Source organism: Juglans regia, chromosome 12, assembly GCF_001411555.2.
Source record: "Juglans regia cultivar Chandler chromosome 12, Walnut 2.0, whole genome shotgun sequence".
NCBI classification, from domain to species: Eukaryota; Viridiplantae; Streptophyta; class Magnoliopsida; order Fagales; family Juglandaceae; genus Juglans; species Juglans regia.
The window spans coordinates 28038952-28055227 of NC_049912.1; the positions used below are offsets into that span (position 1 = coordinate 28038952).

Consider the following 16276-nt stretch of genomic DNA (forward strand, 5'->3'; position numbering starts at 1 on the left):
GGCTACTTTTTGAAGAGAAATAGAGAGAGAGTGTCAAGTCAGTCCCATTACTTTTTTGGGGAAACGCTGAGAGAAAGTTCAGCTTTTTCTTCTGCGTTTTATCAGTGGTTCCCACGAAGTCTCAAGTGGTAGTAAGTTGTGCAGAGCAGGCAATACTTGAGGCTTTAGCTTCAGCACGGATGTACATGCTCTCCGTCTCTGTTTAGATACAAAAATAATTACATCTCATTTTTTTTATTATAATTTTTTTAAATTTTTATATAAAATATAATAAACAATTCAATTTTTCAAATTTTCAAATAACAATAATAGTATTAAAAAAATAATATTTTATTCAACTTTAATCTAAATCCATCGGGTCTCATCTAAGTATCCAAACGAGACGATAAATATCATAATCACATATGTACAAAGCCTGCTACTACAACACTACAACCGCCCGCTGCTAAATGCTCCATCTCAAGATATTGATTATTACAACAAAAATAGTTTCTAGACTCTTGTGTCCCCAAGTTGGCCGAGTGAAAAACTCCGTAGTTGCACTTTGAAAAGCCGCGCCGCAAATAATACCACACTTGTTAACAATTGTGACATTAATCTCTAACACCTACGAGAATGTATCTTCACGATCTCCTTCAGCAATTCTCTCTCCCTCCTCCAAGTTGCTGAACTCTAGGAAATGGGTTGGCCTGTGGTCCTCGTGATAATATTCACGGGGTGCCCCAAGCTTAACTCCATACTTCATACTAGGTGCATGTTTCACCCCCATGAAGTTGTAATTCCACGGACCATTATCTGGAATCTAGAAACCAAAGCAATAAATGACAAAGTTAACTCCATGGGAGAACAAGAAACCAATCAGCAAAGCAAATACACATCTGATGAAACACCATTATCCAATCAAAAGCATGACCAATAATCATCAATTTCAAAGACAGGTGGAGAACATTCTTACCATATAGAAACCAAGGAAGCGGTCACTCAGGAGCATTTGGACCTTCTCGTAATGAGTGGGAAGGTAGCCATGAGGATTACTTCCGGTGTCCTTGTTAACACGTCCCCATTCATACCCTGATGGTGTCAACTTATAAGCAGTTAAGGAGCAGGAACCTGGAGTGAAACTGCAAGTCAAAATTATGCACTTCTCCCCATCCCATTGCTTGTTGTTTTCCAAGATCTTAGCATGACTTGTGAGATCCTGTAAGTAATATCTCAGGTAAGATAACACTCCCTAGCTCCCCTCTAAAAGAAGAAAATAGCAAACTACCTATGATTTAACAATTTATTGAGAAAAAAACAAAATAAGAAAGATGGAGTACTGGATTAGACAAAAACCTGTGGCGATAACTGGGGAAGTTCGTTAGGTTGCGTATGCATCCATCCCAAAGGCTCCAAATCATTCAGGAAATCATGCTCTGGGAGAGCTGCTGGAAGATTAACTTGCTGATGGGTTCCCCACTGCGGCGGCATAGCAATACAGCGAATTTCCTTAACCTGCGGGTTGTCAGGGGGACTTATGCCATACAAGTAGCCAGCAATTTGAGTCCGCAGATCTGCTATGCAGATAAACTTCTTCAAAATGTTTTTTGGCATTATATAAGTATATCCCGTTTCCTGCATTAACCAGTGCTCTCCATGTCAGCAGATGTGAATAATATATGATTATCATATATAATATGAGAAGGAAGACCTGTACCTTTATATCCTCTGAATTCACATAAATATGATTGACGCGAAGATAGAGATTTGTTGCTGATATTGCTCTCACACGCCAATCAGTTTTAGATCCAAATGCAGCTTGCTCATATGGACTTGTGGTGGTGACAATCAGTTCATCACCATGCACATTGGTAGTCTTTGTTGTCACTGCTGTCAGCTGACTTGCTTCTTTTGCCTGATATTTTTACACACAACACACCAAAAAAATGAGATTCTATCAAGAAATAAAGTTATAATCAATATGAAACAGAAAGAAACATCACCTGCTTCTCGATCTCAGCAATCTGCTGTCTCTGTTGAGAAGGTGGGGTAATCTCGGCTCCAAGTATAATATCACGAATCTCAGACTGTGTCAGAGCTGATGTATTAACATTGTTCTTCTTGGCATAATCTGAGAGTATGAGATCTCTAAGAGCAACCTCAACCTGTACCATGAAGATCATTGGCATAACTCATAATATTGAGGAGGTGCATAAAAATAATTCAATCATAACTTGAGAAGATTTCTTGAGACTACTGATTTGAATCTAACCATCAAATTTTAATCACAACACTACCAATTTCCAAAACCTTTGTGAAACTTTTTTGTTACAAGTAACCTTTATGAAACTTATATGCCTTTTGAATGATAAGAAAAAGGTGAGTCTTTTTAACAACAAATTTAAGAAGAAGGAATGCATCACTACAACAATGGGGTTAGTTACCTTCATCCATTGATCATCATTGAGAGAAGGCCATATGTGGTGAGGCTCGGTAATGATCGTTTTGTCGGGCTTTAGTAACATCTTTGCCTTCTCATTGTTCACATGAAGTGCACGCAAGATCAGAATGAGCCGGGAGAATGCAGTGTATGATGAAATACTTTTCAACCAATCATCATAAATGTTGAAAAGAACCATTTGTGGCTCTGTAGCCTTCAAAATCAAGTCACCAAACTTCTCAATCTTCAAGCATGCCTGGAAAGGAAGCTGCAGCTCACTTCCTTTAATAACTATGTTGGGAAAATCAAGCAAGTGAACCTCCAATGGATCCAGCATTCCTTTACGAGTCACAATAATTTGCTTTGGTTGTTCTTCAACGGGTAAAGACCGGACAAGAGCAGCAACTTCTTCTGCCGTTTTCCACTTAGCCAACTGACCAAGACGCTTCTGTCCTGCCCAGACACTTGTGTGAATGACCTGCAAGAAATCATATCATGAATGAACTTTAGAATCTCAACTCAAGAGAGAGACTACTTCCAAAATACCATTGAAAAGGAAAAAAATATTGAAAGAAACAAACCTTCAGAAACAGCTGCCCAGTCCTTGGATTGAATATAAAGATAGCACCATTGATGGGTTTTGTTGTAAGATTTCCTTCAAATGTCTTATGGATAGTAACACGATACACATTAGTGTCATCGACAAACCATATTATTTGATTGCTGAAGATTTCTCCATAGTTCTGAGATGACAAATATGGTTCAGTGGGCTCAGAAGAATACAATTGCAAACCTTTCCTTATCCGCTCCCTCAAGACATATAAGGCTGGATTCGACTGCAAATGCACCAAGAAATATTATGTACTGCTATATATCTATCACTAATTTATGGGGAAAAAAAATAATAACAACCAAAAATTAAGAGATATACCTTCATAATCTTATTCATTGCCTGCTGGATGAGAGGCTTTGACCCAGGAAACCAATTACCAAATGCAGAATGTAAGTTATATGCCAAATCGAGGCCAATCATCACCCCTGCATGGAAAAACCCATGATGATTATTTCAAACCTAAAAACAAAAGCACCTAAAGAAGTAAAGCAAAAGGCAATGATAACATACCAGTAGGAGATGGATATATAGACATGTTATCTGTTGTATAATCCATAAACTTGGCTCGAGTGTAACGCTCAATATCGTGAGAGTCATAATCTCCCCAGCGGAGCTGCACGTCAACCCAGTACTTGTTGCTAGCTTTCTGATCAAACACATCCTTCGGCTCAGCCACAAGACTAGGTTTTGACATTGGCCATCTATGAGCAGCAAAGAGAAGAATGTCTGCACAAGAACTGTTCATTTTGTAACTCTTCCTTGGATGGATTGTTTCCTTCTGTACAGTTTCGATTTCCAAAGCATCCAACTCCTGATCCAGAACTTGACAAAGATCCATGACAACACTCTCATGAACCTTTTGCCACAAATGAGCACGGAATATCTGAATCAGTGAGATCTTCAACGTAGGGATCTTCCCGTGCATGAAGATTCCTGTTAGATCCAACTGGACTTGGAAACCCACGTAAACATTCGCTCTATTTATTGTAGGTGACCACCAAAGAGTGAACCTACGGTTAGGGATTTGGTTGAGACCAGATCTCTGAGCATTTGTCAGCTTCTTATACTTCATTGATTCCTCAAAGCCCGATGCCTTTTCCCAGAAGAGACCTTCCCAAGTTGGAAAGCTGAAAAATTCAAACATTAATTAATCCCTTAGGGGAAGGACATTACAATATGTGTTACACTCATAACTGTGTAACAATTTGAAAATAAAGATTGCTCTTTTTTTTTTTTTATCAGTTATTGCTCCTTTATCATACCCACTTCTGAAATGATTCAATCCATAGAACAAGTTTGATAATATATGTACCAATGGCCTTTAGGACTACAAGGCATTTCCACTCCATAACTAATGAGTGGAAGTAAGGTCATCGATTCAACCCCGTAAAGGTGAAGTGTGTACTGCAGTGCAACAAACTCCAACTGCCAACATCATAGAGGACAAATACTGCTCTGCTAGGTGTATTAACCGACCATATCATATATACCTACTTGTTTCATCAACAATCCCCATTGTAATATAGAACAGTAGACTGACTAAAATGATGACAACTAATCTGAAGAAACTTGCCACACAGAACACTTACTATGTTCCTTTGAACAAGGTATGCTCAAGAATTCCCTCGACACCTCCCAAAGCTTGGATTACATCAGTTCGATAATTGTTCAAGTTCCAAAGTTTTCCGTCATGCCTCTGGTGCGTCCACCAGAAAGGGTTCTGCTTTAAAACTTGGTATTGCTTGAAGTCAGTGCGCACCCTCCATCCTTTGTCATATGCAAGAGTGTGCCGATCCTTCTGAAACAAAGTATTTATACGTGGAATTCCCCTGTCCCATGAATCCTGACAAATGAATGGAGTAAGATATTAGGATGAAAGAATTTTTTCAGAAGTCCTAAAAATACTGTAAAAAAATGGCCACTCACTTCCAAATCTTCAAGGGTCAGACGCCTATTTTGTGCCTGAGCTTCCTGCCTCTTCAGCGCATATTCTGCCCAAACACGCTGTGAATCTATGAACTCACTCTCCCATGGCTGTCAAGAAACGAGCAAGATGATTAAAAATCTGAAGCAAATACATAGATAGACATACCATATACACATGAAACATAAATCTCAAGTCACCTGTATATATCGATAAAGATTGGGAATTAGCTGGTCCTCTTCATGACTCATTCCACTCCTAAAGTGAGTTACACCGACATCAGTCTGCTGACTGTAACGGAGGTCACTTTGTGGAATCAATATGTGACCCATGGAAAGCATGCCAAGTCCTCCAATTTCCTTTGGAGTGTAAAAAATGACAGGAGGGAACCTGAGAGAAGATTGATATTCAGAAACCACAATGAGATTCACAATGCATCTTTGGGAAATTAAATTGCATCTTATGCAGCCAATAATTTTACCTGCTAGGCATCTTTGAGTTCAACCCAATCTTTATACGGGTTTGAATTTTATTTTCGCATTTAACCAGCAAATCTAACAGTTCTTGAGTATGTACAGTGGCTTCACGGAAATAAGTCATGAGACCTATCAAAAACAAGAACCACTCATAAATATCCTTGCAATGTCAAAACAATTGTAACAAGGCAAAATAAGATTTCAAAATAAGTACCTATCAGGGCAGTATTCCATTTATTGACAATTTTCGTAAATGTTGTAGAACCTGAAGACATAAGAATCTGCCTCACACGATTCTCAAACACCTTCATGTGTTCATCATCCACCCGCAAGAAAGCAACTGCAGTCCGTTCTTTGGTTTGTTCATTCTGCAGATTCCAAACGCCATCCCTTGTATTACTGAATGCTTCTTGGGTCATTCTTATTTTAGGAAGTATCCGAACTTCAAATCCACACCTACAGGTCAAAGAGGAGATGCTTCAGATAATCTGACAAGCCTCTTTGAGGAAAGGCCTAGGGAGGCCAAAGAAAAAAGTATCTTCTAAAGCAAATATGGCGCTAAGATAAAGGCATCTTGGACTTGTGCATAATTAAAAATATATATATTATAAATAAATCTAATATGTAACTGCCAAAAAAAGCTCTTAAACCCAAGAAACCTATTCTATATGATCACAGTTAAACAAGTCTGGATCAACACTATCAACCCATTCTTTTTGTACTTGTTCACTCTTAAATTATCTAGGCAAAACATCCAGGAGTTCCAACTTGAGAGATTAAAAGCAACCAGACTGGCGCATAGGAAATTCCAGGAACTAACCAAAACCAAAAATCCCGCGCAACATTGAGTATATGATCATTGCTGGAAAACATAGCTCCAAAGCAGAAACATCTCATAAAATACGTACAAAAGATACAGTGACTTAATAGATGGATATACATACATGCTGAAGAGCAAGTTTGGATTATCCTTGCTGTAAACTGAGACAAAGCTATTCTCCCACTCCAATGTTGTGATACTTCGAGGAAGACGGTTCTTCATATCCCAGAAAACACTCCTCCCAAGATTTACTGAAAGGACAATCAGAGAAAGAGACATGATATAAGCCAATTTCTGCATCTCAAGAAAGCTAAGTCATTCTTTCTAAAAAGGTTTGGTCATAACTTTATAATTACAAGTCGCCACCCTATTCTCCCAGACAAGTCGCCACCCATCTAGCCGGAGAGCGGCTTCTCACCATCGTCATAGACGAGGTCAACGGACCCCTGTGACCTTGTTGAGGGCCGTTCGGCATCGGTTCTCTCTCCGGCGACCTGATTTTTTGCAAGTTTAAGCCCCAGCGTCTGTTGTTCACGGTAATGCATTCAGCCTTCGTTACACAGGGCTCAAATCTGTATTTTTGCGGCATTATTCACTCGCAAGGTAGGGAGTGGGCACAGATATGTCTCTTTGGCTCAGTTTCAGATCTGGTTCTTTTGAGTGGGCAAAGATCTGCGTTTTTACCTTGAGGATGAAGCAAGAGCAGTAGGGAGCAGTGGGATTTGACAATGACGATGAAGCACGAGGTGGATTTCTCTCAGTTGGAAGGCAAGAGGTGGTTGAAAGTGGAATAAAAAATTTTCATTTTTACGAAAGAGAGAAGAAATAGCTTTCGTATTTCTGAATTTAACAAAAGGATAGTTAAGTTCATCTGCCTAGGGGGGACCACAGTTTCGTGGGTGGCTAAGAGGATTGAGGATTGTTTAGAACTTAACTGTCATAAAGGTTTCTTCAGAGAGCTGAGGATGAGTAATGAAGTTGTTAGCATTCAACATCATGTTAACGCAATGGGCAGTTTTTTGCAGATCTCAGAATTCCGAAATGGAATGAGAAAAGGTTTATTGGTGATTCCGGAGGGTGCAAATGGAATGAGGAAAGGTTTATTGGTGATTCTGCAGTCCATTCTAAGTGTCACTGAATCCAAAGCCACTACTCGAAGTGGAGAGTTTGTTGATGGAAAAACAGTGGGAAGGCCTTCCTCAGTCAAATATGCTTCATACACAACAGTGTTGAGGTCACTGGCGAGTAGTCCGACCGAGATCAGCTCAGCTACAGAAAGAAAGGGCAAGGCACTTGTAGGAGACAAAAGACGTCAGGTGACATTGGGAGAGCGGAGGGGGTCTTATGGGATGTCAAATCTCAATTGAAGGAAGTTATGGAATATGTAAGAGATCTGATGATTAAAGTGGATAAGGGGCTGGACCTAGTCGTGGGTACAAGTGTGCCGGCAAGTGTGACGGAAAGTGTGCAGGCAAAGGGTGTGTCAACGATAGGGTCGTTAGACGCTGGCATCTTTGTTCGTGCCAGTGTCACTATGCCTTCTGAGGGAGCTGTAGGGTCTCAGGAACCAGTTGCAGATGAAGTTGGTACTTCTGTCTAGGGTTCTTTTTTATTTGAAGACGGGGGGTCCTCCCAAGGTCTCGAGTACTTTGGAAGAAACAGTTGAGCCTCTTATAGAAGATGCAAACGGGGTAACAAAAGATAGTGCTTCCCCTCTTGAGGAAGTAGGCACGGCAAACGAACAAGGATTGTTGAGGGGTGGAGCAAATACAAGCAATGTTGATGGAGGGGAGGAACCTGTATTGGTAACAGATGGAGGGGACAACAACCATATAGCTGTCGAGCAACCATTTGGCGAGAAGGAAATTCTCGATTTGTCATTGGTGCCTCATGTGGAGGAAGGTTTAGAGTTGGGAGTGCAATCGGGTACTGTGGTTGGGGATAATGACGTTCTCCTGGTTTCTCTTCCTCCGATTAACGATATAGCGGGTTCAACATCATATTAGATTCTGAATAAAGATAACGGGTTTCTACAAACCCTAGGGCTTTCATATGGAGAACATAGAGAATATGAAGACCAATTTAAAACACTACTCACTGCAATTGAGGCGAGCCATGCACTTGAAACCAAATCTAAGTTTAAGAAAAGCAGGGAGTTAAAGAACCTTTCATGGGAAATCAACTACGATGCTAAGGGAGCTAGTTCAAGTTGAGGGAAGGCTAAAGGGAGGGCTTTCGGGTAGAGGTTTTTACAGAATCTAGGAGTTGGGATCGGGGAGGTGTGTTACATTCCATTTCGGGCTTGGTGTATTTTGGGTAGGTTTTCATAGGCTTTTGGGTCATTAGGGGCTCTCTTGTATACATCCAGTGCACTTGGTTACTCCTATTGATATATATATATAATATTATTACTTATAAAAAAAAAAAACTTTATAATTAAAAGTGAAGACGAAAAACTAAGATAGATACCATCGTGTTTCATGAGCCTCATCCTGGCATCTCTTGGCCAGCACTTCTTATTGTTGTATCCAACCATATTTTCGTTATTAGGATCAGGATGCTCGGTAAGGTACCGCTGAATAAGGTCTCGAGCCTCTTCGTGAGTGAAGCGGAGCAATATATGGACCCTGTCTATGTATCGAGAATACAGCCGAATAGGGTGCCGTGTCTCAACTTTTGTGTCCCAATAAGTGATGAACTCATTAGGCATCTGCGGAGGACCAGCAATCTCACTGCCTCGTGTCAATCCAAGGAGCAAGAGATCCAGCACAAGTCCATAATACTGTACCACAAAAGAAGCAAACTGGAGACCGCGTATAAGACCGTATGAATTCGTGTGACTCATATCCTTGTAAGACAGCACAACATTGTTCTTTGCAGTGACATAATCAGCAATATTGTGGTCAAGAACCAATCGCAAGAGCCTGCAACAGCAGAATAAAGAAACATTAATTTAATAATAGAAATCCATATTTATAGTTGGAAAAGCAACGAATATGTACTCACCTGTTTAACATTGTCAAGTCGATCTTCTCAAAGAACTTCTCAAACTTTGTTTGAAGCATCACCACGCATTGCCCCTCACTTGTGTCCCATATACCTTGTAAATTGTTTATACCCTGACACCATTTATAAACCAAAAGTGGCGGAGGCTCTGAATCTGCAGGCTTGATCCAGTTTGGAAAGAGATGGCGTTTGTCACCTTCATACCATAAATATTGATCAAGATATGCATCTGTAATCTTCTCAAGAGGCTCAATCTCATAAACTGGAATGAGATAGCTGTACAAATCCATAAACTCTATGCCAACCTAGAAAACAAAAGTTCAGTTCCAACACATTCGATTACAATGCAAGGCCCAAAGGTCAGAATCAATTCATCCATAATCATCAACAAACTCACCTCTTTGAAGGCACGCTGAGTGAGCAGGTGACGCTTTATTCGTGACAGTGCTTCATGTGGGTTATCATAAGCTTGTTCAATGAGACCCAACTCTTCCCTCTGAAGCTGGTTTAATCTCACAGCCACACTATAAGATTCTTTCAACCTCTCCAGAGCAAGGATAAGTAGTTTTGTATCATGCTTATATGACAATGGAGGAAATGGAATGGGAGAAAACTTTCTGGACTCCAACCAATGCACTGTCGTTGTGTAAATGGCAACTGCTTCTTCTGGTGTGACATATGGACCATCTTTTAAATAGTTGTGTTGTCGTTCCTACAACAAGAGAAACGAAAATTGAAAGATAATTAAGATAGTGAGCGCATGCATGTGTACACAAACACATATATTATAAAGTGGAACTTTAACCAGAGACTGTTGAAGTTGGAATACGCACCTGTTCTGCTTTTAACCAAAGCCGAGTCAGTCGCCCAAGATTCTTCCGACAAACTGTTTTATCAACTGTTGCTCCTCGTTTTATACGCTCACGGTTGTAGTGAGCAACATTTGTCCACCAGTCTGCTTTTGACTTGACATAACGAAGAATCATGTTCTCAATGGGGACGGGCAAACCAGGAACCTTCCAGGGAATATTTGCTTTCCAACATCGCCACGCCTCACTGAGATGCTGCAATATAGTTCTTGCTTTATTCTGCTTAATGCCCTCTGCAATTAAGTATTACTATGTTAGAGACATCACAAGACTATAACAACCAGTAAACCAGATCTTAAAGGTAAAACCATGAGCCAAAAGGAAATAAATTATGTTAAAACAAAGACTACCTGGCATGGCATCGAGAACATCATGCATAACAGCTGCACGAAGCTCCAAATCAAAGTGGCTTTCAACACGTTGCTTAGTAACAGTCTTTGCCACACCTTTTGAATGGCGCCCTTCGAATTGGCGAGCAAGTAAATTCCCTAACCACCGTTCCAGAAGTGGCACTATACCACGAAGAAAGAATAACCACACCCTCCACATTGGTGCCCAAAACCCACATCCTGGTCCTTTCCCAACTGGACCAGTGTTGAACCTATAGTAAATCAAGTGTTTCAAGTCTTTGCACATTCTGATCTGCCGCATAAGCCTATACTTGTAGCGATACATACCAGTTAGTTGACCAACATGAGAAAATGTATATTGCAAGCCATCAGCCAGTTGGAAGGCATCCACGTTACCCAAGCGGAACTGGATATTGGCATCAACGACAAGCTTTGTCAAACGGAGAATTTCACGACAAAGATGGAAAGCATTACCAAAGCGTGACTTCTTCCGCTCCTTTGTTGTGAGGGTCTTCACAGGCTTTAGATTGAAATTATAATCAAGATGAAGGTAATTCAAATTTTTCCTATGTATGAGGAGATTTAGCATGTTATAGCCCTGCTTACAAACTTGAAGACCAGCTTCAGCCCAATCAAGTTCTGTAGTTTGGAAAAACTTTGTTGCTTGCAGAGATCGAAATAAGTGCTTCTTCTTTTGAGCCTTAGGAGGTCTGTGATGCAGTTCATTCAACACGAAGCATTTAAGCAGTTTTTGATAGCTGACCCGAACTTTAACTGGATAGGATGGAGGACTGCAAAATTGCCAAAAAAAAAAAAAAACAATGAAAGTCAGATAATATCTAATATCTATTAGATGCCTCATTTGCATCATATCCATCTGAGTGGCATTTAAAAAACTAATAAAGAAAATAACAAATAAAAAACAGAGAGAACTCACCAATGCTCTTTATACCACTCTGACACAAGGGGTATATCTTCTGCCCGTCTCATCCGACCAGATCTCATGTTAAAAGGGCGTGGAGCAAACAATAAGGAAACACCAGCAGCTGTGGTGTCGGTATAAAGTTGCGTGTCATTCAGAAAAGGTTCTACCCCTTCTGGCAAGACAAAATCATCATCATCATCATCCTCATCACGACTTTTCTTTTCATGCCGCTCCTTGTTAGTGCTAGTTATTGGGTGTATCAAAGGATCATAATAAAATGCAGGTAAATCTGGATCCTCGGTTTTTATGTACATGATCATGGGAGAGTGATACACACAGAGCTTTACTTTCCTGGGCCTGTTATTATAGAGATGAGGGAATGCAATTCTGTATTCTGTCCTGAGAGGTGACCGAATTATTAACTTGTTAATATCATTGAACTCGTTCCAATCCTCATCCCCTTTCTCCATGTCACGGTATAAAGGCTCGAATTTAGGGCCACCTAAATAAACATCGAAATAAATACATACTCAGATGATACTAGTGAACATACTTGGAATTTTAAGATCCACTGGCAAGTTAGAGGCCAACAGAAAACAAGTTAACAGAGCACTAAAAGCACATCCAAACTTCACCATGACCGTATTGAATACCGGCAAGTGGCAACTTCTGAAAACTGGAAAAGTAATCGGACCAACAGCACCAGCATAACAACAGGACCAGACATCCAACCTATGTAATATAAGTTAAACAGAAACCTGACCGAGATACACAAAAAACTCATACAATTTTGTTATACGTGACGCCATTGAACAGCATCCAAAAGAATGAGAATTTTTTCAAAAAGCCCAACCTAAACTGAACCATTATGTGCCTGTGTGCTGGTAATTGGTATCACATCAAACCATACATCTCAAGTTCTCCTCCCCCATCATGTCAAAGGATAAAAATATGCCACCAACAAGTTTCCCTAAAGAGCCAATCTGAGATTTAAGAATGACATCAATCGAACCAAAGGAAGAACTGTAAACTAATCATATATGATGAAATAAAACCACCAGAATGTCCAAAAATTTCTTTCAGAGCACCAAATAACTCTGTGAAAAAACAAAAATGAAATAAGAGAGGGGAAAGTAGGAGACATACCAGGGATACACATGTTCAATGCTTTGGCTGTAAAAAATGACTCCATGTCAAACAAGTAGAAATAATTGCGATCAATTAAATCAGAAAGTAGCTGTCCTGCAAGCCGATGCAGTGTCGCCATGATCGGAAGGGAGAGATGCCATTTCCGGTAACTTGGACCATTTATCAGCTTTGTTTTCACAAGAGGCTTATGGTCATAAAACCATGTACATACAGCAGAATCCTCTTCTTCATCCAATTCTAATTGGATAGGTTCAAGAGGATCAACATCTAAAAGATTATCAGCATAGTCTAATGGAGGTTCTTCATCATCAAATGGTGGAAACCGCATTCTCTTGAAATGCCGACGATCTCTCTTCTCCCTTCGCATCATGATCCACATTGTGCCCCACTGTAACATTTTAAGATTCAATCTGTCATTGGCAATTTGGAAAAAAATTATATAACACGAGAGCGCAATGCACAGCTACCCATGCTTTCATTGAACTCACATGAGCTCCACATAAATAAAAACCAAATAAGAGGGGAAAAAAAAAAAGAAGGAAACTTCATGCTGGAGAAACAAACCTGAGCCAGATATATAGGTTCAACAACCCATGGTATTTCATTCACAAATGTAATTGCCCCAGAAATATGGTACAAAACCTTCACATCTCGGACCTAAAACCACATAGAAGCAGTAAGATAATTTACGATGGCATACAAAAAAGCAATAAGAACATATATGAAGCACATCAAAAATAAAAGATGAAAAAAATGATGGTCAAACGAGGCAAAGAATAAGTACCTGCTCCCACGGCATGGGCATATTCTCAAGGAGCTTGTAAACTGCATGTGGAATAAATTTAAGGGCTCCAAGATAGACACGCTTATCATGACGAAATTTCTTTGAGGACATGTCCCCATGGTCTCTGTCCAATAAAACAAAAAAAATAAAAAATAATAATCATCAATGAATAAGGATTTTATTGATGAGCAATGAAATGCCAAAATAAATACAGAGATAAACCCGGCGATCAACTTTATTAAATCTCACAGCTACACAAATATACTTTATGACAAAAGAAAAGGGTAGGATGTGGAACAAAGTAATAGATAATGAAGAAAATCAAAAGATGAGGAAATTTAAAAAAAGAAAAAAAGAAAAAAGGCTTCTTAAACAAAGGACCAAAACGGAAAATCTATTGCTTGGTTGTATTTATTAAGCCAGACATCCCAACAGGAAGCTAATACAATCATAAAAAAAAAGGACGGCTAAAGAAAACAAAAAGAACACTCGCAGTGCTCGAGGAAAAAACCTTCTCTTGCTAACAAGTTTTAGAGTAAAAACCTTCTGTCGCTAACGACAATCAAATCACCAGCAGTGGAGACTGGTTTTACCAGCTACATTAACGTCTAGGTGTCACATTCATCGGCTACCCAGAATAACTCCATCGTTTTGGAGTTTCTGGTAGCCATACCCTAACCGACTTATGTCCTCTCAGCTCGGATCCGGAAAGGTTAAGGAGCTAGAGTAACTTATTTCGCATTTGATTCGTTAATTACTTATTTCAGCTAAGCATACTTCCAGATAAGAGAAACATAAAAACATATTATCTCAAAACAAGAGGTTAGAATGCCTAAAAAATCAATTAACCACGTGCAAAATGCAACAACTACTCCCCTAAACTATCTTTGTTTCCAAAAAATATCATATCATTTAAGATACCAATCAGAAAACATCTAATAAATCATCCAAATTAAGTTTGGAGAACACGCGAAAATAGCTATCACCTAATAATTTTCCTGACGTGCTCGGGGGGCATGTCCTCCTTTTGCGTCTCGACAAACCCGAACTTCCGCTTGTCGCTGTATCGCTTGGAATTGAGCTGCTGCCATTTCCTCGCCTTCTCCTCGAGCCGCGCCTCGGCTTCGGCTGGGGACGGCAGCACAGTGTACGAGGGCTGCGCCGCGGGTGGAGGCGGTATAGACGATCCAGTGGTACCCGGAGGCGCAATCTGGCCGTTGTTCCACATGGCAAAAAGATTATAATCCCTATAATAAAACCCTAAGAATCCTTGATAGGAAAATGATTTATAGGGTGTGTAGATTTGAGATTCCAATGAGGTAGAGATTTTGAGTTTGTGGGATAGGTGAAGAAGCGGGAGATCTTTGAAGGGGGATTGAGGATTCAATGGTGGTTGCTAGTGTTTAGAGGGTTTGTCATGTATGTAACGTATGTTGTCTCTCCCCCACTGAGTGAGAAGAAGAGTGTCAAACTATAAAGAAAGAAGTTAGGACGGTGCTGCGACTTGGTAGATTGGTTAATATTTCATCGGAGATGGATTTGGCGGTGGCACTGGCACGTGACTTCAGAGTCTCAGATATCGGGTACCGACTTGGATTTGGGCTTTTTTTTATCATATAACTTTGGTAGTGTTGTTGATGGGTCATAGAAATAAGAGTCTTATTATTCATCCACACTTGACGTCGCTTTTTTTTTTTTTTTGTTTTTTTCTTACATGCTGAAACGTGCGTTTTGAGAATAGAGGTCATTTCAAATTGTGTAATCCTATATACAATCGTGAAATGTGTAAATATCATGTAGTCATTTTGAAAAAGAGTAGAGTTTATTATTAAAAAATTAATTTCTTTTCATGTGAGTTTCATATTTTTTTTTTCAAAACAACTATACGATACTTGCACACTCACGACTGCGAATATTATTTCTCTTTCGGATTTTCTTTCATATGCTAAAACGCAGCTCCAATCCTGCGTTCACCCCTCCCTCTATCCAGTGCCCCGCGTCGCCCCTCCCTCCGCCCAGTGCCACCCCGCATTCACCCCTTTGCTTGCACTTCCAGTAGCCAATTCATGAGATTTGTTTCTTCGTCCCACTGCTCAACTTCTTAGGTAACTCCACTACCATTTTTCCTTCTGTATTAGTGAGTAGTGCTTGTGTATTGAATGAGGTGAAGGGAGGGCACGAAAGTTTGAAGTTTCTCTTTCATAATCGATTTCTTCCTAAATTCGTTCCTTCTTTAGTTTGAAGTTTTGTTTAGATATTGCTACTTTTTTATGTAAAGGAAAAAGTAATCAGATTTTCTGAAAATACTTCATAGAACTAAAAATGTAGTTCATAAAAAAAATAGGTCATAACAGAAAGATGCGAAGACATTTGGATAGTTAACAGGAGAAAGGAGTGTTTCTAGGTTGGGATTAAGATGAGAGTTCGGCTGTCAGCGGCTAAAAGACAATGACTTTGAGGCTGAGAATGCTATTAGACCCAATTTGACACTTTATAGGCTGCCTGCCGTTTGGAATGTACATAACCCGAGTGAAAAGGATAGAAAAGCGTGCTTCTATCGGGGACATTTTTTCTTTTTGATTGAGCTCCTTATTAAAGGAAATTATCCCAGGAAAATTTAGAATTTCAGATAGAGATCTCTCAACTAGAGCTTTGAAATGAATAGTATTATCCCACGTTTTTTGGTATTGCTTTGGGTGGCAAATATATGTTTATCCAACTGGTGAATTCATCTGGAATATCTCTTATAAATGTTTGTTATGATTAGTGGTCAAGGTTATGGATGATTTCTCCTTTCTGATCGTCTCTTGTTTACTGATAGGTTGACACTAGTATGATTTTTGCACTATGAGAAGATTATGTTTAACTTATTTCCTGGTGCTGACAATCAAGTTGAATTATTGAATACAAAAAAACCCATAAATTAGTGAAAAAAGGAAAT

The 16276-nt window shown here is 39.6% G+C and overlaps 1 protein-coding gene across 1 annotated transcript; it reads right to left on the bottom strand.

Moving 5' to 3' along the window:
• Positions 1-324: 324 nt before the first annotated feature.
• Positions 325-14563, bottom strand: LOC109013915 (pre-mRNA-processing-splicing factor 8A). The gene is made up of 25 exons (XM_018996181.2): positions 14322-14563; positions 13336-13459; positions 13116-13208; positions 12549-12939; positions 11415-11904; positions 10478-11268; positions 10092-10360; positions 9656-9970; positions 9259-9563; positions 8722-9176; positions 6377-6503; positions 5647-5888; positions 5438-5561; positions 5157-5346; positions 4959-5066; positions 4622-4875; positions 3543-4159; positions 3351-3457; positions 3001-3255; positions 2424-2897; positions 1983-2144; positions 1697-1894; positions 1336-1614; positions 956-1198; positions 325-802 (listed from the first exon to the last, which is right to left on the bottom strand). Exons 1-25 carry the CDS (start codon positions 14561-14563, stop codon positions 608-610), a joined length of 7050 nt encoding a protein of 2349 aa, XP_018851726.1. The 3' UTR covers positions 325-607.
• Between the last annotated feature and the right edge of the window lie 1713 nt (positions 14564-16276).